The sequence below is a fragment of the Alosa pseudoharengus genome, unplaced genomic scaffold (genome assembly GCF_046254945.1).
Source record: "Alosa pseudoharengus isolate Yale_2024_CS ecotype anadromous, Long Island Sound unplaced genomic scaffold, YU_APseudo_1.1 YU_APseudo_1.1_scf_23, whole genome shotgun sequence".
Classification (NCBI taxonomy): domain Eukaryota; kingdom Metazoa; phylum Chordata; class Actinopteri; order Clupeiformes; family Clupeidae; genus Alosa; species Alosa pseudoharengus.
The window spans coordinates 2,266,522-2,289,967 of record NW_027468685.1 but is presented as its reverse complement, the minus strand read 5'-3'; the positions used below and the strand labels follow the sequence as shown (position 1 = coordinate 2,289,967).

Sequence of the window (23,446 nt, the reverse complement as noted above, 5' to 3'; positions counted from 1 at the left end):
TAGCAGAGGCGCAAAAAATATGACAAAGAGTGAACTACAAGAGGAGTTCAAGAAGCTCACTTCGGAGGCGAGGGAGGTCAGTGAGACAAATGACGGGTACAGGGCTGGCCTTCTGGCAGACATTGAAGCTGGAGCCGATGAGGGTGAAGAAGCTGACCTGAACAAGCAGCAGCAGACTGAAATTGAGAAGACGTTCCAAGAATGCGAAGCACGATTGGATGAGGTCAGGAAGATAATCCAGTCCAACCTATGGCCTAGATACGGGGAAGACGAGGTGAAGTCTGCAATCAAAGAAGCCGAGACAGCCTGTGATGGAGTTGCTCAGATACCTGTTACCGCTATAAATAGAGATGGCTACGAACTACGGTGGGATGGTGCGAAGACACAAGTCCAAGATGCAATCACAAGCCTAGCAGAGTGGGAGATGTGGATTCCAGGAGCAGAAAAAGAAAGGTTGGAAGGCAGAGTGAAGGATTTGAAGGCATACAGCAACAACCTTGAAGCAAGGAGGGCAGAATTTCTCACAGCACTAAGAATTGCAGCTGAGGATAGAGACAGAGGGAGAGTGCCACAGATGCCCATGCCAGCTCCACAGCCAACACTGAGAATAAAACCAACCTGTCTACCCAGGTTCAGTGGGTATAAGAGGAATTTCCACCGATGGAGAAGAGACTGGGAGAGTCTGCAAAAGCAGGGGGAACCAACAGGCTCAGTCGAGGTAAAGAAGATCCAACTCCTTGACAGTGTAGATGAGAGAATATGCAGAGACCTCCGTTTGTCAACTTACAATACTGCTGGGGACATGTTCAGGGTGCTTGAGAACAGGTATGGAAACAAGTCTACAATTGCCTTGGAGATAATCGAAGATCTGGAGAAAATTCCTGCTTTAAGAGCAAATCAGCCTAGGAAAGTTATCGACATGATCCAAACTATAGAGAAGGCCCTGGATGACCTCACAGAGCTTGGAAACACAGGAGCCATCAACAACCCTCTAGTGATCAAATCCATAGAGAGCAAGTTACCTGACAACATCAAGAGGGATTGGCTTGTCTTCATGGTTAACCCAAGGAATAATGTCACATCAGATAATCACTTTGAGAACCTTCTTAAATTCCTGAAAACACAAGAGGAAATTCTTGAAAGACTAGAACAGCTGGGAGTTAGTGAAAAGCCAGAAAAGAAATATGCTTCTATGGAGAGGAAATATGCATCCACGCGGTCCACAAGGAAAGGCGGCTGTGTTGTCTGTGGAGATGAAAAGCACAGAGAGAAGATCTTCTTTTGCAAGCGTTTCAAAGAACTGAAGCCAGTGGAAAAGTTGGATGCTGTAGAAAAGCTTGGTGCCTGCAAGAGGTGCTTGGTCTGTCATGGAGAAGATGATGAATGCAAAGACACTTACCTGTGCAGGAACAGAGACTGTAAAAAAGACCACCATTTCTTTCTTTGCCTGAAGGGGGACTTCAAAAGGAGTGACTCAGACAGAAGGCAATCCAATGTGAGAAGGCATAAACTTACCGAAGAGCAGGAGGAATTTGTGTCTAAGCTCTCCCCGGAGATGGCAGAAAAGTTCAAGAAAGCGTTCACCAACATCACTGCGAAGACAAACTGTGTTGAGAAGAATCAGCTTGGAGTGATTGAGTCGTTAGAAGAATTGCCTGTTATTCTAATGCTGCTTGAGGTAACTGCCAATGCAGGACAGAAAATAGGAACCCTGATTGACTTGGCATCGGATACAAATTACATAACCCACAGAGCTGCCAGGAGATTAAATCTTCGAAGTGAAAACATCACTTTAGTCGTCCATGGAGTTGGGGGAATGGCCATGAAGGTTAAAACCAGAAGATATCTCCTCAGAGTGAGGGTCAAAACACCTAGAGGCACGGAAAAAGCTCATGAGATTGTCTGTTATGGCTTGAATGAAATTGCCAACATCCACAGAGTCATTAAACCAGACCAACTCAAGAAGTTCTTCCCAGAAGTCAAGCTAGGCGATCTGAAGAGACCGGAGAGCATTGAGCTACTGATAAGCCACCGCGAAGGGAGACTTGCTCCGCAAAGAGTGAAGGTAATTGGAGACCTTGTCTTATGGGAAGGCCCGTTAGGGAAGACTGTTGGTGGAGCACATCCAGATTTGTTTGAAGAAGTTGATATGGCTGCACACAGGTCTGAAACACACTTTGCTCGATCCATGAGGGCAACCGCTGTCAAATATCAAGAGTTAACTAAGACACAAGAGTTCTCAGCTGAAACCAAAGGCACAGTTGCTCACAGAGAGTTCTTGGACTGGTGGAAATGGGACAGCATTGGAGCAGCTTGCGAACCAAAGTGTGGAGGATGCCGGTGCGGCAACTGTCAACCAGGAGGAAAGGAAATGACTCTGAATGAGGAAAGAGAGCTGGAAATTATAAGGAAAGGCCTCACCTACATCAAAGCAGATGATCATAGTGATGAACCACACTGGGACACAAAATACCCCTGGATTCAAGATCCAAGTTCCCTTCCCAACAATAGGAGTGGGGTGGAAGCCACCTTCTTGAGAACAGAAAAACAACTCAAAAAAGAGCCAGAGTGGAGAATGGCATACACAGCTCAAGTCCATGAGATGGTGGAGAGAAGAGCAGCAAAGAAACTTACCAAAGAGATCGTTGCCAGCTGGAAAGGACCAGTATGGTATGTCAGCCACTTGGTGGCGCCAAACCCGCACTCTCTCACAACACCTGTGCGACTGGTATGGAACAGCAGCCAGAAGTTTAAAGGTGTCAGCATGAATGACCTTCTCCTGAAAGGGCCCGATGTCCTCAATCCCATCCGAGCGGTACTACTCAGGTTCAGGAGAGGCGTCCATGCTGCCCTTGGCGACATCAAGAAAATGTACAATTCTGTGTGGCTAGAAGACCTGGAGATGCACCTCCACAGATTTCTCTGGAGAGACACTGAGGAGGGAGAGATTGAAGAGTATGCCATCACCAGAGTCAACATTGGCGATCGACCAGCAGGGTGCATTGCACAACTGGCCATGAGAGAGACTGCAAAACTGCCCATGTTCGCTGAACTGGAGGAGGAACGTAGGATCCTTGAAGAGGATGCCTATGTTGATGACATCCTGACTTCCCATAATGACTTGCAAAAGCTGGACCAGAACATCAATGGAGTTGAAGAGATCCTAAAGGCAGGCGGGTTCTTCCTCAAGCCCTGGGCCCAGTCAGGCCGAAGTGGGAGGCAGGAGATCTTACCAGGAGAACAAGGGGCGGAGTCAAGCACAGTACTCATTCTCCCAAACCAAATGAGGGAAGGAGACAACAAAGCCCTTGGAGTTGGATACCTTGTTGAAGAGGATAAACTGTACCTCATGACTTCAATCAATTTCTCAAAGAGGAAAAAGAAAATGAGAGTTGGCCAAAATCTCCTTGATGAAGAAGTGAGGGGGAAAACTCCAAACCCACTAACGAGAAGGGAACTGCTAAGCCAAGTAGCTAGCCTGTACGACCCAATAGGCCTAGTCACACCTGCCAAACAAAAGGGTGCCATTCTGGTTAGGAAGGCATTTCTGGAAGCTGGAGGCAAATCTCTGACCCGAGACACCTGGGACAAGCCTCTGTCTGAAAAGTTGAGAGAAGAAGCCATCCAACTGTTTGAGGAATACACACGTCTTGGCCAAATCACCTTCCACAGAAGCCTCACACCAGTCAACTGGATTGGAAAACCTTGGGGAATAACGTTCTCTGATGGAAGTGACAAGAGCTATGGAGCTGTAGTATACTTCAGATGGAAGACCAGGCAAGGCATCCAAATAAGATTAGTCGAGTCCAAAGCAAAGCTCACACCATTGGACCAAAAGGGAGAACCAGTGAAAGCTGAAATCTGCGGTGCTGTCTATGCAGCACGACTTAGAAGGTATGTCGAGAAGCACAGTCGAATGGAAATTGAACGATGGCTCCATCTGCTGGACAGTCAAACTGTGTTGGGAGCGATCCAGAGAGACAGCTATGGATATCAAACTTTCTTCGCGAACAGAGTCGGAGAGATCCAGAAATCCACATCTGTCGAAGACTGGTGGTGGATCCCTGGAAGCCTGAACATTGCTGACATCATTACAAGAGGGGCAGCCCCGGAAGACCTCCAGGAAGATTCCATGTGGCAGAATGGGCCAGCGTTCCTGCGACAATCTATGGAAGAGTGGCCACATAAGTCAGCCAAAGAAGTAGCCGCGTATGCTAAGGAAGGCATAGACAAACTTCAAAGGAAATCCTTCTCGGCAGCACTGACCAGAGCGCAAGCCAAGAGAAACAAGGGTGATGTACTTCCTGAAGTGAGAGTTCAGAAGAAGGAAAGTCCAAGTGATGCACAGCAAGATGGACAAAATAACCCAGATGAACCTAAAACTCGGATCCGAAGACCACCAGCTGGCTCTGCGGTATCAAAACTGATTGACATCAGGAAATTCAGCAGTCTGACCAAGCTGATCCGAGTTGTTGCCTGGGTTTGGAGAACTGCAACGAGATGGAAAGAGGTATTGACCAAGAATTCAGCCTCAGATAAGCCAAAGTGGGAGGAAATTCTCTCAAACTGGAGGTCCAGAGCCAAACAAGCTGTACTCACTGTTGGAGAGTGTGAAGATGCACTAAGAGACCTGTTCCTTGCAGCTCAAGAAGGTATAACTTTTCAAAACACCACTCTCAACAGACTCGCTGTTTACAGAGATGAAGAGACTGGGCTCTTAGTTTGCGGAGGAAGGTTCCAAATCTTTGATGAGGATAAGACGGCTGTACCAATTCTACCATATGAGGCATGGATATCCACTCTCCTAGCTCAAGAGGCCCACAGTGCAAACCACGAAGAGATAGCAGGTACACTCCTCCGGATGAGGAAAAAAGCCTGGGTGATAAAAGGCCGGAAGCTGGCTAAGAAGAGAGTTGACAACTGTGTGGTGTGCAGAAAGGCCAGGGCCAAAAAGTGTCAGCAGATCATGAGTGACCTTCCATCCGAGCGAATAACACCAGCCAGACCATTTGAGTACACAACAGTGGACTTATTTGGACCGTATGAAGTCAAGGACGAGGTGAGGAAGAAAGTCAAACTCAAGGTGTGGGGAATGGTCTTTCGCTGCATGGCCTCCAGAGCTATACACACAGATATTGTCAGTGACCAGTCAACTGAAGGCTTCCTACTGGCATACCAAAGATTCACAGCGCTGAGAGGGCATCCAAAGAAGCTGTGGTCAGATCCTGGAAAGAACTTTGTGGGTGCCAGACCTGCCCTCAAAGAGCTTTACCTCTTCCTGAGTAAATCTGAGCTTGAAAATGAAGCTTCCAAGCATGGAACAGAATGGAGCTGGAAAATCCACCCAGCAGACTCCCCTCACAGGAATGGAGCTGCAGAAGCAGCTGTTCGCACTGTGAAGCGGGCCTTGCACAACCTGGGAGGAGAAGGACTCTTCACATGGAGTGAGTTTCAGACGTTCCTCTACATGGCTGCTAACCTTGCCAATGAGAGGCCCATAGATGCCAGGACTCAAAGCCGGGAAGACTGTGTAGAATACATCAGCCCAAATTCCCTTCTGCTTGGACGGACCGGACCCAGAGGTGATCTTAGATGCTTTGATTTTGAAAGCTACCCGTACAAAAGATTGAGAGCTATCCAAACAGAAGTTGACCGGTTCTGGAGGAAGTGGAGTCAGTTAGCTGGGCCCAATCTATTTGTGAGGAGTAAGTGGCACACAACGCATCGGAATGTGGCTGTTGGAGATGTTGTCTGGCTGGCAGACCAAAATGCCTGGAGGGGTCAGTATAGACTTGGCAGAGTCATCAGTGTCAACATTGACAAGAAGGGCATCGTCAGGGATGTGCATGTCAGATCTTTTCCCAGCTACCCAGTCCCAACTGTGAAGCCTGCTCAAGAGAAATCAAAGAAACTCTCAACCAAAATACCTGCTACAATTCTTCATAGGGATGTCAGACGAATTATTGTTTTACTTCCTGTTGAAGAAGGAGAAAACCTTTCAACTAAACTGAAGTCGAATCTGCCTAACACAGAGGTTTGTGTGACCTCCTTGGGTTCAAAAAACCAGGAGGTCAAGTGGGAGGTGTTTCGTCAAAGAAGAGAATGACCTAATCACATATAAACAATAATGTCACAATAATCACAATACATGAGCACACGCCACAACTGAGCACAACCACAGCTTTTCCAACTCCAGGCCTGAAGAGGGCAGAGAACCCAAATGCCTACGATTTAGTCAGCACTGCTGGAGGGACTGCTTTTACCTGCGCACCTGCCAGATAAGCATGGGCATGAAATGTTTGGAGTTAGTTTGGTCACCCCTTTGCTTGGATTCCTGAACCTGGTAACAAGAAAGACAGCTCATTGTTCGACCCTAAAGACGCAACTGGTATGTAATGTTTGGAATGATTTACAACTGTATGTTGCATTTAGTGCTTAACACAAATTATATGTTTAATTATATATGTATTTCTTTAGTGCAGATAATGTGGTAGTGGAGGTAATTGCATGAAGTGATATAGTGGATTACATTGAAATTGAGATGTGTAAGGAGTTGCTTTGTTTGGGCTGCTTTGTGCTTTGTTCATTGCTTTGTTGCTTTACCATGCATTGTTTGTTGTGTGAAGTAATGCATGTTTATTTTCTGTTTATCTTTAAGGTTATCAACCTATTCCTTATTCCATAGTCCATAGTCCCTAATCCTATGACATTCAATTCATACAACAATTCAACTGTTTCAACATATTACCAATGCCATCAGAACCATCTGGAAGAAAAATAAAACACCAAAAAGGAATTGAGTTGTCCCTTTGCATCCTTCATGTGTTGAACAAGCCATTTTCAAGTTTGGGCGGAGCTGTACTGATTGCAACACCTAGACAACTTGACAGTGCCTTATATCTTTGTAGAATGGAAAGGCACAGAGAGAGTTGGCCTAGTTGAGCAGAAAGCAGTTGATACAGGTGCAATCAGTTTAACTATGAAGGTATATTGGGTGCAAAAGTGGCGAGCACATTTAACTGCAGATTTTGCATGTGCACACTAAAGTCGTAAATGTGTAACAGTAAAGTTGAAGTTGTACATATTTTTTTATATCTTGTTAACACAAAATAGGGGCTACGGGTTCACAAATCCTTTTTACAGGTACACAAATCCTTTTTACAGGTACACAAATCCTATCCTGTGAGTCACAACTTTCAAGAGTCATGCACTCGACACTTTTGCTCCAAACGTTGCAGCGCAGTTGGTGCGAAACACATTTGCACATCCGTGTTTCATAATCTGAGAACATGCACAACATCCGTGCATTTGTAAACCCAAATGTGAACTAATGCATCCGAAGTTGTGCATCTGTGAAATAATTTCTCATTAATAAAATTCTACAGATCGCTTTGATTTTCTTGCACGACTACAAGTCAATTGATACAAGTGCTCGAATCTGCTTCTACGAGTGACGAGTGACTTTTGCTCCTGGCTAGGTGATATAATAGACCTCTGAAGTTCGCCTACAAAAAAGATCCAAAACGGCCATCTTTGCCCATATAAGGAGATCCGGTTGTTAATTGAAGCTAACTACCTATGGCAAATTGCATTGCAAGTTAGCTCTGGAGTAGCAAAAATCTAAGTGTGCCGCCTTCACTTACCGGAGATCACAGTATCCACTCGAAGGCAGAGGACAAAAGTGTGTTCAGGAAAACGTCTGCATTTCAGACTTTTTCATCCCCACGAGACTTTAACAGGTGCGATTATTCAAAATCCCAATGTTATTTTCCCATAGGAAAAATCGCCAGATACCGGATGTCAAAGATGGCAGCTTTTTTGTAGGCGAACTTCAGAGGTCTATTGGAGCAAAAAGATTTGTATGTGTGCACGTCGAGCAATCGATCGAGAAAACAAGGCGGCCGGATCTGGATCCTGGATCGCGCTCAGACTACCATTGCTTGCTCATAAAGTAAGTAACCTTAGCATGTTTCCTTATCAATGAAGGACACACGATTTATAGTTTTTCTTTGCACAAAGCGAGGAAAAAATATTTGTTGCGGTGTGTTCGAAAATTTAACGATTGTGTCAGATTATGTGTCCTAACGATTTTGGATGGGCAGTGTTATATTTCTGTACTTCTAAACTAGTTATTTATCTAGCGATAGCTAGCTAGCTTGATCTGGCACTGGAGGATTTAGCAAGCAGGTAAGCTAAGCTAAACATAGCAGTCATGATTTATTATTTGAACTCTTTAGCTAATCTTCTGTGCTTTGGACCTTTTGCCGGATTTCTGTTTGCTTTGTGTCTCCTGTGTGTTTGCTAAGCCTTGGGCCTGCAACTTCCTTGTTTAACGTGGTGATCATTAAATCTGAAAACCTGGATCTGAATTCTCTAACTGAGTCAGTGTGTCCTGACACATATAAGGATAACAAAATAAAAACATAAAGGAGTAAAAATAAAAACAGAACAGTAAGAATAGAATGAAGGCAATAGAATATGGTTATGTATAAGAGTAAATACAGTATGTACATTTGCAAATAAATAAATAGACACTATGGGTGGTATATGGTAGTGCAGTTGCCGGGGGGGGCTGAGGATGATCGCTTCCTTGTTGTCCCTGTCAAGGGTGCCATGGTCGTGGACCCCTCAACAGACACAAGCAAGATGCAATATACAGTTGAAAGGGTGGGGATAGTGCAATATCAGTATAGACTGAGGTTTAAGATTAAAAATAAATATAGTGCAAGGCAGTTCAGTGGAATGATAATGTATTAATAATACTATTATAACTGTAAGGTTGAAGAACACATGAGGTAGATGAGCAGAACAGTGTTGATTGACTTGTTCAGTGTGAGGGTGGGGGCTGTTACTGAGTGTTCAACAGAGTGACTGCTTGGGGGGAGAAGCTGTCTTTGTGTCGGCTGGTTTTGGCAAACAGTGCCCTGTATCGTCTGCCAGAGGGAAGGAGGTTGAACAGATTGTGACCAGGATGTGAGGGGTCTGTAGAGATTTTAGCTGCCCTTTTCCTGATCCTGGACCGGTACAGGTCCTGGATGGAGGAAGGTCAGCTCCAATGATCCTCTCTGCAGCCCTAATTGTCCGTGGCAGTCTGGCCCTGTCCTGTTTGGTGGCTGACCCAAACCAGACAGTGATGGAGGTGCAGATGACAGACTGAATGATGGCTGAGTAGAAAGTGGTCAGCAGCTCCTTAGGCAGATTAAACTTCTTTAGCTGTCTCAGGAAGTATACAGTGTCCTATGAGATAAAGCCAGAGGGAGCCAGGGATCTACTGTGTAGAACCAATGTCACTGAATTGTAACTTACGGTGCTGTTTGCTCCAATACAGTCACATGTTTTGGGGGGGATTGCATAATTTACTTAGAGATGTCATCCATTGACAGCTAGCTGCTATGGGCTAGTTCAGAGGTTACACCGCTCCTTTTGAGTGAGCACGCCTGTACTGCACACACACACACAAAGCTAATGACGGTGCATGTGAGTAGGCTTGCTCTTGGGAAACATGAGGTACAGTCACCAATGGCAATACGCAACAGGTTAGGGGTGCATGAGTGGAGGTACAAAAAAGAAGAAAAAACCCAAAACAATCGTTGCTACCTAGTTGCTGCAGCTATAGGCCTACAGATAGATTAGACAGGCAGATACAGCACTACACTCTGGGGTTATTTTTAGTGCTCCCTTGTGTTTCCTTGTATTTGCTTTCCCTTGTAATTGGTGAGGAAATGCAAACTACTGCACGTATGTAAGCGCCCTGTCCGGCGCAGCCTCAAGCTGGACCCTCATTTGTCCTCCTTTTTGGAGTTGCACTAGAATCTTTGCTCGGACGCAGCATAGCGTTTCTCAAACTATGGATGCGGAGACTGCTGGTCAAATTATGCCCAGTGCCTCTGTGACTGATAATTTGCTGCGCAATTTAAGAAGGAACAGAAAGAGAAAACAAACGTTTTCGCAACCAGGAGGAAATACACGTTAAGTTGATCTATTTGCATCCCTCCAGCGTCTGTTGCTGGCCTAACAGGGAAGTTGTCAAATATAACCGCTTTTTTTGAATGTCGGCGACGGGCTACATAAAAAAACGCATCTTTAAATGCGTTCATATACGTGTGTGCTTGAGGTTAAACCAGCAGTTTTTCAGCAGAAACATGAAGGACCCGTCTCTACATCAATGGGTGATTTCTGTCTTCCTATACATCTTTTTAAGTCAGTGGTTTTACATTGTTTACATCTTTTTAAGTCAGTGGTTTTACATTGTTTACATCTTTTTAAGTCAGGGGTTTTACATTGTTTCAGTCAAGCTTTGGTTGGTTTAAATACAACTGAACGTATGCAAAATGAAAAGTAGTTAACTTTGACTGGACAATAGATGCACATAGTAAATCATATGAAGTAGGCCTATTAAAATATTTAAATAGTCTATGTTTGAAAAAAATATTGAAGGCAAACCTGTCCAGTACACACTGGCAAGTAGCCTATAGGCTAGACACAGTGAAGAAGAGTCAGCCACAGCCAGCACAGCGAGCTATGTAACAAGCAGCCCAGACCCAGGCATTTATAGCTGTGAAGGTGATTCAACACACAATTATATTATAAAAAAACATATTTGGTAACTTCTGTAGACATCCAAAATGGGGTGGGATGATTGTATTGGGAGCACTTGTGTGTCAGGTGGGACTGTAAAAAAAATGGTTACATTTTGGGTTACATTTTGGCCCACTGGGGGTACAGGGGTAGTGATTCAGTCTATTGGGGACTTGTCAGTGTCTTCCAGTTTGTTTCTCTGTGTGTGCAGCAGTCAACCTGTATTTTTAATCGAAGTTCCTGTCCTCAGTATTCTGTTCTTCAAGAATTGTGCACTGATGGCGATCGCCCCCAGTTGAATTCTGGTGGAACTGCAACCAAAATTCGGTAGCCTACAATCGGACTTTAATACTGAGTGGCCAGGCTCTCCGTAGACGGGCTCTGGTACAGTGTTGATTCCATTCCATGGTGAAGAAAGAAGGCAATGCAAAAGCTGTGGATGAAGTCTACACGTGACTTATTTAATTTTAAACATCAAAATCAGGTTTAGACTTTACCCCACTCCGCCAGGGGTCAGTGTCTGCCACTACGTCCATGTAAAAAACAGCGAGTAAGAGAGAGTTCCGCGATAAACAAGAAGCAGACGTTAGGTAACTGTTTAGCATGCTGCAAGTTTCAATGTCACGAACGTAATATCAGTAATGTTTTTCATGTATTCAGTTACTATACCACGTTGCGAAATTATAGGCTTTAACTGTAGTCATTGACACCGGTCGCTTCCATTACAAATTCCAGGTGCTTGCAGGAAGGCCTGTAGGCTGTGTGCAACGTGAACTGTAGTTACTCAGTAAGTAAAAGACTTCGTGAATATTTACTATTTATTGTCGTCGTACACAGTGCATCTCGTTGTCATCTTTCCGAGTCATTGAAATGGCTAATGTAGCCCACGTCTCCAGAGTTCGCTCTTTGTACAAAAGGATCCTGGTCTTGCACCGGTTCATGCCTATCGATCTGAGGGCGCTGGGCGACCAGTACGTGAAGGATGAGTTCAGACGAAACAAGTCCGCCTCTCCCGAAGAGGTCAAAGCCTTCATGACAGAATGGGAGGTAAGGGTCAATTTGATTCTGAATCAAAGTGTAGACTAGTCATTTTTTACTTCACAACCTATTCCCATTTCAACAGCTTCATTTGTAGACCACTATGAACTCGTCTATAGGCTACGCACTCATATTAGGCTAAGGTTATTATTTGACTGATTGTTATAGAACTAGTGCAATTATCTGATTGCTGGCTAAAATAAATAATATCCTCAAGTTATGTATCAGTTTAAGTGTCCAACAATTAAAGTTTAAAACTGCCCTAGCCCACTATATTATTGCTGAGCACTTTAGAACTGAAGCTGTGTAATAAAATCAAGTTGATTTTTTTTTTCTTGATCCCTGAAGTGCCTGTTGTGTCCCAGGAAGATGTAGCCTAAGTTGTTGAGAGCAGTGTTTACCATACATTGACTTATTTGTGGCGGCCCACCACAATATCAACATTGACCTTTGTAAAGCCTCTCCTTGTTTCTCTGTCTCTCTACGAACCTGCATGCATGTTTAACAACATTAACAATCCTGCAAGGCATAGAAGATGACTAGAAGGCTAAATTGTGCTTAAATCTGGTTAGCATCATAACCCCGCTGCACTAATTTGTTAAACACTTTTGCATTCAAGTTAATTCTGCATCTGCACATGATGACATTTAGTCTCATCACAGGAATAGCTTTTCCTAGAGACTCACCTTGAGGTGCATGTTATGGGGGACTCGTGGGTAGCACTCCATTCTGACACAGGATTGTATAACTGCAGGGCTCTCATAAGTTTGAAATCCTTGAACGTTTGAAATGGATTTAAACAAAAACTTGTTTTTAAGGGCCTTTTTATCAAAAGTATTTTGATAACAGATTTAAATAAAGCGCTTTCAGATATAACCTCCGGAGTACATGCGGAGGTTTGTCAAACAGAGGTCCTACCCTTCGGATGATTCAGATATGATGCTAACCTGCGGACCTAATACTGACCTTATACGGACGTATGTGTGAACGACATACACGCACATTACAGAATCTCCGTGTGGTTGTCGAGTGAGGGGTGGGGGCTTAGAGTTCACAAGATGCGAGATATATGACGCAGAATATATGCGGCCGCTGCCTGTCACTGCTGCTTTTTGTTTACAAAGTGTAGCCTATGTATTATAGGCTAAAGAAGAGAAATCTATTGTGCGTAGGCTAATACTTGAAGTAGGATAGTCACGTAAGTGCGCACATACAGAATTTGTATGTGTGCTTCGAGTAAACACATTTATCTGTTTTCAACGTAATGCAGGCGCGCGGGAACATATTTTTGACCATGGGTGCTGAATAACAAAATAATGGATGTCCCACGATTTCTCCCCTAGCATGATATGATTTGAATTTAGACAGCTACGCCATTTCAACCCGGTGTATGAGTAGGCCTAAGAGCGAGAAGTTTTATAATGCCCTTGCCACTCCGACTCATCAATAAAAACTGCGTGCACACACACCAGACCAGCACTTGACTTTACATCATTAAACTATTTCAGTATATTGCTTTTCTGATTGTCAAAACCACACCTAACTTATGGCGTCTCCACTCCACAGCAAAAGTGTCCTAACCACGTTACAGCTGTTTCTATCTGAGCGACTCCAATAGTGAGAGGATTTCAGTGTCATATTTCGGTGGCACTAGCTGTCGTGGAACTCGAGATGACATGTCTACTGATAGGCAACAGGTCTCACCAACACGAAATTCTAATTGCAAAATATGCATCCTACCTCATCTGTTGTACTGTAGTTATTCGAAATTGGGCTTTTCACAATCCAACGATATATCCAAAGTGCGAACTAGTTGGTGATGGTTTATGAAAACTGCCAGTATGCATGCTACACGGAGTTCTGACAGGGCTGTGCATGGCCTAATAAACAGGCAAGATATAACCCACGATCGCCATGGTTTCGTTGTCAATTCGTGTTTGTGGTAATAATGACAGCAACAATAAAACCATCTGTATCTTACGATCTTCATCATTCTTGACAGATCACCAGCCTCCTCTGGATGGTCATATGCATAATAAGCCTATAGCCTACCTTTAGTTTTCATTTAATTTTAAACACGAATCTACTGTCTTTACTGCCGGGAGAGAAAAAATATATTGTATTCTTTTCTGTAGCCTAATTCTGCCTAAGGCTATCAATGAACAGAAAACCGTGTTGGCTAACAATTTATTAAATACTCCTGTTATTGTCGTCAACGACGTCGCTGTAGGCTACTGCCTTTTCAGCGCCTTCTGCTTATGATGATTCAGTCTTTTGAATTCGTTTGGCCTTGCCATGCAGTTGTAGGCTACAACGTGCCATTCCCTTCATGTGTTTTATCAAAATGTTGTATGCCCTCATGGACAGTAGCTCCGTGATGTCTGCATCTTTCCATGTCGGAGATTTTCTGGACAGCACTATGCCACTCCATCATAACACTGGCATTTAAGTCAGATTTAACCACATGGACGCACGAAAGAAACGTCACCAACACGCCCTCTCACTAGGTGTGAATTTTAACCGCATGTTCTACGCCTCGTTCAGACACAGCACATTTACATACTGTCCGGAGGAAATACTAGGTCGGGGGTAGTATAAACACCGGGTGAATTCGGACTTCCATATGACCGGTTATGTCGTTCAGATATACGGCCCCACCGTTTAACATCGGCAGAACCTCCGGTCTTACACGTATGTCTGAAAGCGCTTATAGACAGGTCTTGGAAAGTTCTTGAATGTAGCCTGTAGATTGTGTTGCACATAAGAAGAAGTGAGAGAAGGTGGACTGTGTTTGTCAACACTTCTTACAGTTTTTTTCAGTCGCTAACAAGCGTTTGTCTAACCAGCATCGGTCTTTTGTGGCCATACCATTCACACATTTCATGTCGTTTTCACCCAATATGCAGTAAGTGAACACATTTCCACAATGCTTACATTTTCTTAACAAACAAGCTATACTTCCCAACAAAACTATGGATTGTTTTAGTAGTATTTACGAATGTTAACACACAACATCCCACAATGGCAAACACAATATTCCAAACCGTAGATACAGTATAAAACCTCTGCTTCTGCTACCAAACGTTTTTTTATCCCAGGTGCATCGCCTTTGATAATATCAGATGCGATGTTGATGAAAACATGTGGCCTAGCTCTGAAGATCGCAGAGATTAGATACAGTAATGTTGTGCTTTTTTTTTAGTTCCCCTCTTTTTATCTGGGCTTTTTGCTGTTGTTTTTTGTTCAGAATGCTCTTGTGTGTTTCATGGATATTTTGTTCACTGTAAGCAATACTGTAAAACTTTTTCTGTTCTATCATACTGTAAACAGTATTTCTACTGTACCTCCTGTAGTAAACAGTAAAGGAAAAAAAATGATTTGTTTTTCACTGGAATGCTTTTGAATGTGAACATTACATGTGGACATACAGTTCCCAACCAAGAAATTTAGTGTAAAAACGGTGGATTGCATGTTTTGCATGCAAATACCTGTAAAACTGAAACATAAAAGTCTATGCAGTTTTTGTAATGTCAACAATAGCCAGTATTTTGAAACCTGGTGTACTTTGATTGACTGCATGTACCTTGTGAAGTGAAAACAAGTGTTATTCTATGACAGAATAATTTCATTTTGTGTCTGATTTCCAGTGTTTTGGTAAAGTTAGTGTGTGCAGAGAAAGATGTGTTAGTATATGTTTAACAAAATGTGTTTTTGAGAAGAAAATTATCCATTTGGCCAATTGTGTTTTGTAGGTGTGAGTCTGTGTTAAGAGTTTAGAAAAAGTATCTGAAGTATGGTTAAGCGCTTGTTAGCGATTGAAAAAAACTGTAATTTGTGCCGGTCATGACAGGCTATGTGGTCTCTAGTTCTCTATCTATCTATCTATCTATATGTATATATATATATGTGTGTGTGTGTGTGTGTGTGTGTGTGTATATATATACATACTACCCCACATAACCACTTTCAAAGCAAAGGAAAATATGGCATATTGGCATAATATTGGCATAATTTATCTAATTGTAGCCTCTGATATTCTGAACTGCTCCCATTTGTAATGACACCATCTGACCACAAGATGGGGCTCAGCCCCACACTAAAGCTACCTGTACAGCAAGTATCACGCCGAGCTCAGTCTGGCAGAACTCCACCTGCCCCGTCAGCACAGCCTGGAGTGTGTGAGGTTGAAGAGAGATGGGTCGGACTGGAGTGGTCTTTAATTAGTGTGATATCTGGTTTTAGAGTGGGACTGAGTTGGACTTCGGTGGTCTTTAATTAGTGATCTGTTTATTAGATTGTCACTGTGTTAGTCTGGGGTACTAGTCTCCCCCATTGTGTGGCACTTTTTTAGAATGAGACTGAGTTGGTCTGGGTAGTTTGGCTGTTTTTATAGTGAGACTGAGTTGGTGTAGGGTAGCCTACTATTCCACAGTGTGATATCTGTTTTTATAGTGAGACTGAGTTGGTGTAGGGTACTATTCCACAGTGTGATATCTGTTTTTATAGTGAGACTGAGTTGGTGTAGGGTAGCCTACTGTTCCACAGTGTGATATCTGTTTTTATAGTGAGACTGAGTTGGTGTAGGGTAGCCTACTATTCTACAGTGTGATATCTGTTTTTATAGTGAGATTGCGCTGCGTCTGGGGTACGAGTCTCTCTTAATGTGTGGCCGATTTTAGAGTGAGATTGTGTTAATCTGGGTGTGTGGCCGATTTTAGAGTGAGATTGTGTTAATCTGGGTGTGTGGCTGTTTTTATAGTGAGATTGTGTTAATCTGGGGTACTACAGTAGTTTTACCCAGTGTGTGGCTGTTTTTAGAGTGAGATTGTGTTAATCTGGGTGTGTGGCTGTTTTAGAATGAGACTGCGGCAGCGTTGCAGTGATGCTGATCTTCATGATTACATGAGCAACAAGTCAGTCAGTCAGTCAGTCAGCCACAGGATGGGGCTCAGACAGCCCTGAATCAGACTCGTTAGGAATGACTCTCGCTTGTCTAAAACCAAACCCAGGCATGTCTAATCAAGCGGTGAGCATCTCGGCGTCTCCTCCGAGTGCATCTGAACGCGCTCAAGGAGCTGTGATGCGATTCGGCACGCCAGCCTCCTGCACGCACACCATGATGGAGCAGGGCGCACGGCAACGGTGTCGCCGCGGCAACCCCCCACACATGGAAGCAAGTCTAGGAGGGAAATAAGGGGGAGGGAGGCAGACAAGCTCACAGACAGGTAGTGGTCCAGATACACTCACATAAGGTCCGGGCTACAGACAGCTGTCTGTGGTCCAGGGGCACAGAGTTACTTCCCTACTTTTCACCAGGAAGAGAAAATGGTTTTGCAACCAGCACCTTTCCGACCAAGAATAATACACAAGGAACATTTATTCAGCGGGTCAGCTAAATTCTTAGTTTGATAGTTTGCTAAATTCTTAGTGAGATAGCTAGTTAGATTGTTTGCTAAATTCTTAGTGAGATCGCTAGTTAGATAGTTTGCCAAATTCTTAGTGAGATAGCTAGTTAGATAGTTTGCTAAATTCTTAATGAGATAGCTAGTTAGAGAGTTTGCTTGCATCAGATGAGCAACAACGCCATGCAGTTCACCAGGACAATACAGACAAACTCTCACACTCAACTCTCATTTGAATTTCCCCTTGGGGATCAATAAAGCATCTATCTATCTTTCTCTCTCTATCCCCCTGACAATGGGGAGGCTAACAAGTCCTCATTCCTTGGGTTTTTAAGCCCTGCACATTAAATGTAAATGTCAGCCAAGTATACTTACGTATACAAGGAATTTGGTCTCTGCATTTATCCCATTCATGAATTAGTGAAACACACAGAGCACACAGTGAACACACAGTGAGGTGAAGCACACACTAATCCTGGCGTAGTGAGCTGCCTGCTACAGCGGCGCTCGGGGAGCAGTGAAGGGTTAGGTGCCTTGCTCAAGGGCACTTCAGCCGTGCCTACTGGTCGGGGATCGAACAGGCAACCCTTCGCTTATAAGCCCAAAGCCCTAACCAGTAGGCCACAACTGCCCCACTGCCCATAAACACCTGTAGGCTCAATAACGGCCTTGTCTGGGCCTCGCCACTGATACTCCTACAGGGAGCAAACTGTGGTCCAGGTTTTCACAGATGTGCTGCCAACTGCCATTTGCAGACATGCAAGGGAGAGCGAGAGGGAGAGGGGAGAGCGAGAGAGAGTGGAGGAAGAGAGAGAGGGGAGGGAGAGAGAGAGAGGGGAGGAAGAGAGAGGGGAGGAAGAGAGAGGGGAGGAAGAGAGAGAGAGGGGGGAGGAAGAGAGAGGGGAGGAAGGGAGAGAGAGAGAGGGGAGGAAGGGAGAGAGGGGAGGAAGAGGGAGAGAGAGAGAGGGGAGGAAGAGAGAGAGAGGGGGGAGGAAGAGAGAGAGAGGGGAGGAAGAGGGAGAGAGACCCCCATCCTGGCTCCCCTGCACTAGTCACATGGTCTTCTCTCCCGCTGGTATTCAGTCAGACGGAGAACACTGTGTGGTTGAGGGACCACAGGCTCCTGACATCCCATGCACACACACACACACACACAGGCTCCTGACATCCCATGCACACACACACACACACACACACACACACACACACAGGCTCCTGACATCCCATGGACACACACACACACACACACACACACACACACACAGGCTCCTGACATCCCATGCACACACACACACACACACACACACACAGGCTCCTGACATCCCATGCACACACACACACACACACACACACACACATATGCTCCTTACATCCCATGCACACACACACACACACAGGCTCCTGACATCCCATGCACACACACACAGGCTCCTGACATCCCATGCACACACACACACACACACACACACACACACACACACACACACACACACACACACACAGGCTCCTGACATCCCATGCACACACACACACACACACACATATGCTCCTGACATCCCATGCACACACACACACACACACACACACACACAGGCTCCTGACATCCCATGCACACACACACACACACACACACACACACACAGGCTCCTGACATCCCATGCACACACACACACACACACACACACAGGCTCCTGACATCCCATGCACACACACACACACACACACACACCACACTGCTCCTGACATCCCATGCACACACACACACACACACCACACTGCTCCTGACATCCCATGCACACACACACACACAGGCTCCTGACATCCCATGCACACACACACACACACACACACACACAGGCTCCTGACATCCCATGCACACACACACACACACACACACACACACACACCACACTGCTCCCGTAAATATCTCAGTAATTTGTGTAAACAGTGTTTCCCTTATGCAAATCCCACCTGTGTGTTGTGTGAGGAATGGTGGGCATGTGTGTGTTAGAGAGTGAGTCATCTGTGTGTGTTTGTGTGTGTGTGTGTGTGTCCCAATGCAGTGTATGGGAAATGACAGGTGTGATTATGAAGAATAGGAGCTGTGGATCTCCCAGCTGTGCCTGATTACCCTAATTAAGGCGACTGTGATTACAGCAGGATTCTAGAACCCTCTCCACTTCAGACTCCATGGTGACGCCATGGGAACTCAGAGGGAAAACCCCATTCTAGAATAAAGGTCCTTTGTGTTTACATCAGTGGAGTGAACAACATGCACTAGCAGACACAAGGCACCCCCCACCTCCACGCCAGAGACGTAGCTGCCACCGTTGTGTTTGTGTAGCCAAGAGAGAAAGGGTGGAGGCCAAAACTGGATAGGCTGATACATCCATGTGTCTGTCAGGGCTGTGCAATTAACCGAATTAATTGATAAGTCATCAATTATAACGATTATGAAAACAACATCGTCGAAACATAGTCACTGCATTCCATTTAGCAATTCTCTCGTTCTATCTTGAGTTATAAATCCATTTTTACATATTTTTCTTTGTTTCTCAGTAGGATGGGAGATGTTTCCAAAATCATTGAGTAATCAGGTTAAATAATTGTGCTATCGATATCAACCAAAACAATTTTGATAATCGAGCAGCGATAATCGAGCAGCCCTGGGTGTCTTATGTTGTGCCAACGCACTCTTTCCTGTGGTGCTCTCTCTCAGAAGCCATGTCAGTGGTCTTTAGTTGGAATAAAACAGTAAACGCATCAAGCCCAGTAGTCATGTTTACCCATAATCCCTTTCTTCCTCCTGTAGTGGAGGTGAGGGTGGGGTTAGAAGACGGGGATGAGTATTTCACACTTTGGTTAATATGAATATTACTTAGTGTCACTATCCAGGCCCCCTTACATTAGTGAGTCACGATGGCCAGCGCCTCTGCCTCTAACACACACACACATACACACACACACACACACACACACAGACACACACACCACTCCTTCCTCCGTCTGAGCGGGCGGGTGTGTGAGTCAGTGGAACCATTTTTGGCGTCCAAACAGAGTGATGCGATGTGTGTGTGGGTGGGGCAAGTAGAGTGGTACGGCACGGTGAGTGTGTGTGTGTCTGTGGGTGTGTGTGTGTGTGTCTGTGTGTGTGTGTGTGGATGTGGAGCAGGGGGTGGGAATGTGATTAGAACTCTGGAGTGGACGCTTTAATCCACTTACACCACAGCCCCCCAACTCCCCCCTCACACACACATGCACACACACACACACACACATGCACACACACACACACACATACACAGCCCCCCAACTCCCCTCTCACACACACACACATATACAGTACACACCACAGACTACACACAGTGCTCCCCCCCCCCCCCCCCCCAAAACACACTCCTTACAGCATAGTAACACAAACACTCCCCTAAGACCAGTAGGAGTTAAGGCATTTAGAGACGAGACAGACCAGTAGGAATTAAGGCATTTAGAGACGAGACTGACCAGTAGGAGTCATTTAGAGACGAGACAGACGAGTCCAGGAAGTGACGTCAAACCAGAAGTAGGTAGATAATATGCTTTATTGTTTATGGATAATACAGCGGGAAAAACTTGGTCTTTTTGACAGTCTATGGAAAAATACTAGAGCCTTTTTTATTATTATTCGTAATTAACATTTATTTATGAAATAATCGATTGCGCTAGACTGTCCACGTGATCTACCAGAGTCAGCTGGGAGGAGCTCGAAAAGACGACCAGACACACCAGCTGATGTGCATCACGGCAGATATCGCGCCTATGATTTAAATTTCCTTCATATTCATTCAAATGAACATAATGAATGAGGAAATAAATGACTATAACTAGCACTGTTGCAGAAATCACATAAGAAGGATCCTTTTGATTTTCTGTACATTTTTGCACATTCCAACATAAGGAAGCTGCATGGGGAAACTTGTTATTTTTCTGTCTTATTTTCTAACTATTTTTCCGAGCTTGAAGTAGGCTACAGCTGTTACACGAGGGTCTGGTATCCCTTTGTTATGACGCACTTCCCGCGACAGTCACGCTGTCTCAAAATGACTTGACTCCCTCTCCCTAAGACTCAACAAATGGGCTGAGTGTGTCTATCGGATTGGTGCTGGCACATCGGCTGATATGATCCGCGTTTTTCCCCTTGGGGATCAATAAAGTATCTATCTGCCTGTCTGTCAGTCAAATCAAATGGGCTGAATGTGTATCGGATTGATACTGGTACATCGGCTGATATGATTGGTGTAACACACACACACAAACACACACACACACACACACAATGCATATAGGGAAGGGGGAAATAGACCCATAAAAAGACTGACGTCTTATCCAACAGGAAGCGATGTCTTAGTCGACTTCAAGATGACGCAAGTGGGATCATTTACATTCTGATCAGATCTGCCCAGGTCCAACCCACCTACTACACACACACACACACTCACACTCCCATATACACACACACACACACACTCTCTCACTCCCATACACACACCCACTCACACTCCCATATACACACACACACTCTCTCTCTCCCATACACACACCCTGAAAAGTTTTTGCTTTGTGCATTCGGCAGCTTTTTCGTTGGGGTGGGGTTGTTGGGGGGTGGGGGGTCTAGTATCTAACCCCCCCCCCCCCCCCTCCTGGCAGAGATTCAAAATAATTCCATTATGCTGAATAGAACAGAAGGCTCTTTGCCAAATTGCCTCTCATTTATGAAACTGAATCGCATCCAACATCTAAGATGTTTTATCAATGGCCCAGCCCTAAAGAGGAGGGCCAGGGCGGAGTGTGTGTGTGTGTGTGTGTGTGTGTGTGTGTGTGTGTGTGTGTGTGTGTGGGTCTTTGTTTTATTCCCCTCTTTATGAATGAAGGCGGCGTCCACGTCGCGCCAGTGAGACGCTCGGAGGTCTGATTCATGGGGCTGCTGGCAGATTTATCTCTGTGCATTTGGGACGCCGGCACGCTGAGACTCATCTGAGGGGGGCAGTTAGAGTGGGGTAGATGGAGGACACTGGGGCCGTTAGAGTAGGGGGGGGGGCAGTTAGAGTGGGGTATGTGGGGGGGGAGCAGTTAGAGTGGGGTATGTGAAGGAGTGGGGTATGGGGGGGCAGTTAGACTGGGGTAGATGGTGGAGTGGGGTATGTGGGGGGACAGGGGGCAGTTAGAGTGGGGTATGTGGAGGAGGGAGGGCAGGTGGAGGAGAGGGGGCAGGAGGAGGCAATTCTGGGGTTTCAGTCACCGAATTACACAACATGAATATCAAGCAACCTTGAGGGAAATATGCACATAACTCCTTAATTCAGAAAAGCTGTCACACACAGCTGAGGCCATACACACACAAACACACACATACACACACAAACACACACATATACACACACACACACACACACACACACACACACACACACACACACTCACACTCACACTCACACTCACACACACATACACACACACACACACACACACACACAGTATTCAAGTTTGATTATTATGTCTTAGTACGCTAGGAATCCTTTTTTGGAATGCCACACTTAGAAGAAGAATGATGGGTGTTCCGTGGGCTGTGGAATCTTTGTGAGAGTTCCAGAACATTCTGTGAAGGCCTGCGGCTGATAAGGTGTTGGCTGTCCCTGCCTGTGTCAGATTGGTCTCTCTCCTCAGCTCCACCATTATGTGATTGTGTGCGTGTGTGACTGAGCGTCTCTGTGATTGTGTGTGTTTGAGTGTGTGTATGTGTGTGCGTCTGTGTGTGTGCGCGTGTGTGTGCGTTTGTGCTGTGTGTGTGTGTGTGTGTGTGGGTGGTAGTATCGTAGAGGGCGGAGGAGGATGGGACTTCCATTAACCTCGCCAGGTAGCCCACGGTGACCCCAGCCCAGCCCTCTCCACGCGGCGCCATCTCCCAACGCAAGATGAGGTCTGACGAGGGCAGCTGGGCTCCTACAACCCCAAGACTTCAAATGAATACATTCAGAGCATTCTTTTGAATTGGTGCGCAGGTGTGTGTGTGTGTCTGTGGGTGTCTGTGTGTGTGTTTGTGTGTGTGTGTTTGTGTGACTGTATGTGTGTGTGACTGTATGTGTGTGTGTAAGGTTTAGTAATAAGTTGTACTCTGGTAAGAACTTTGCGTACTGAGAACATGTTCATTAACCAAAGCAGATTTGGTGTGCTGGCTTCCAATGCCACAGTGAGTGATGGTGAGTTGGGCGCTTATGTGTGTGTGTGCTGGCTTCCAATGCCAGTGGTGGTGAGTTGGGCGCTGATGTGTGTGTGTGTGTGTGCTGGCTTCCAATGCCACAGTGAGTGGTGGTGAATTGGGCGCGCTGATGTGTGTGTGTGCGTGCGTGCGTGCGTGCGTGCGTGCGTGCGTGTCGTGTGTGTGTGTGTGT

The 23,446-nt window shown here is 45.2% G+C and overlaps 1 protein-coding gene and 1 long non-coding RNA gene across 2 annotated transcripts in view; both read left to right on the top strand.

Annotated features, from left to right (window-relative positions):
* Positions 1–5,929: 5,929 nt before the first annotated feature.
* Positions 5,930–6,796, top strand: LOC143140036 (uncharacterized). The gene is made up of 2 exons (XR_012990516.1): positions 5,930–6,388; positions 6,659–6,796. It is a non-coding gene; the product is annotated as an uncharacterized LOC143140036 (long non-coding RNA).
* Positions 6,797–11,138: 4,342 nt separating this feature from the next.
* Positions 11,139–23,446, top strand: part of sdhaf3 (succinate dehydrogenase complex assembly factor 3) — a 13,553-nt gene continuing 1,245 nt past the window's right edge. The window contains exon 1 of the mRNA XM_076301105.1: positions 11,139–11,625. Within this exon, the coding sequence (XP_076157220.1) occupies positions 11,449–11,625 (177 nt within the window). The 5' untranslated portion in view covers positions 11,139–11,448. The remainder of the gene's footprint in view (positions 11,626–23,446) is intronic.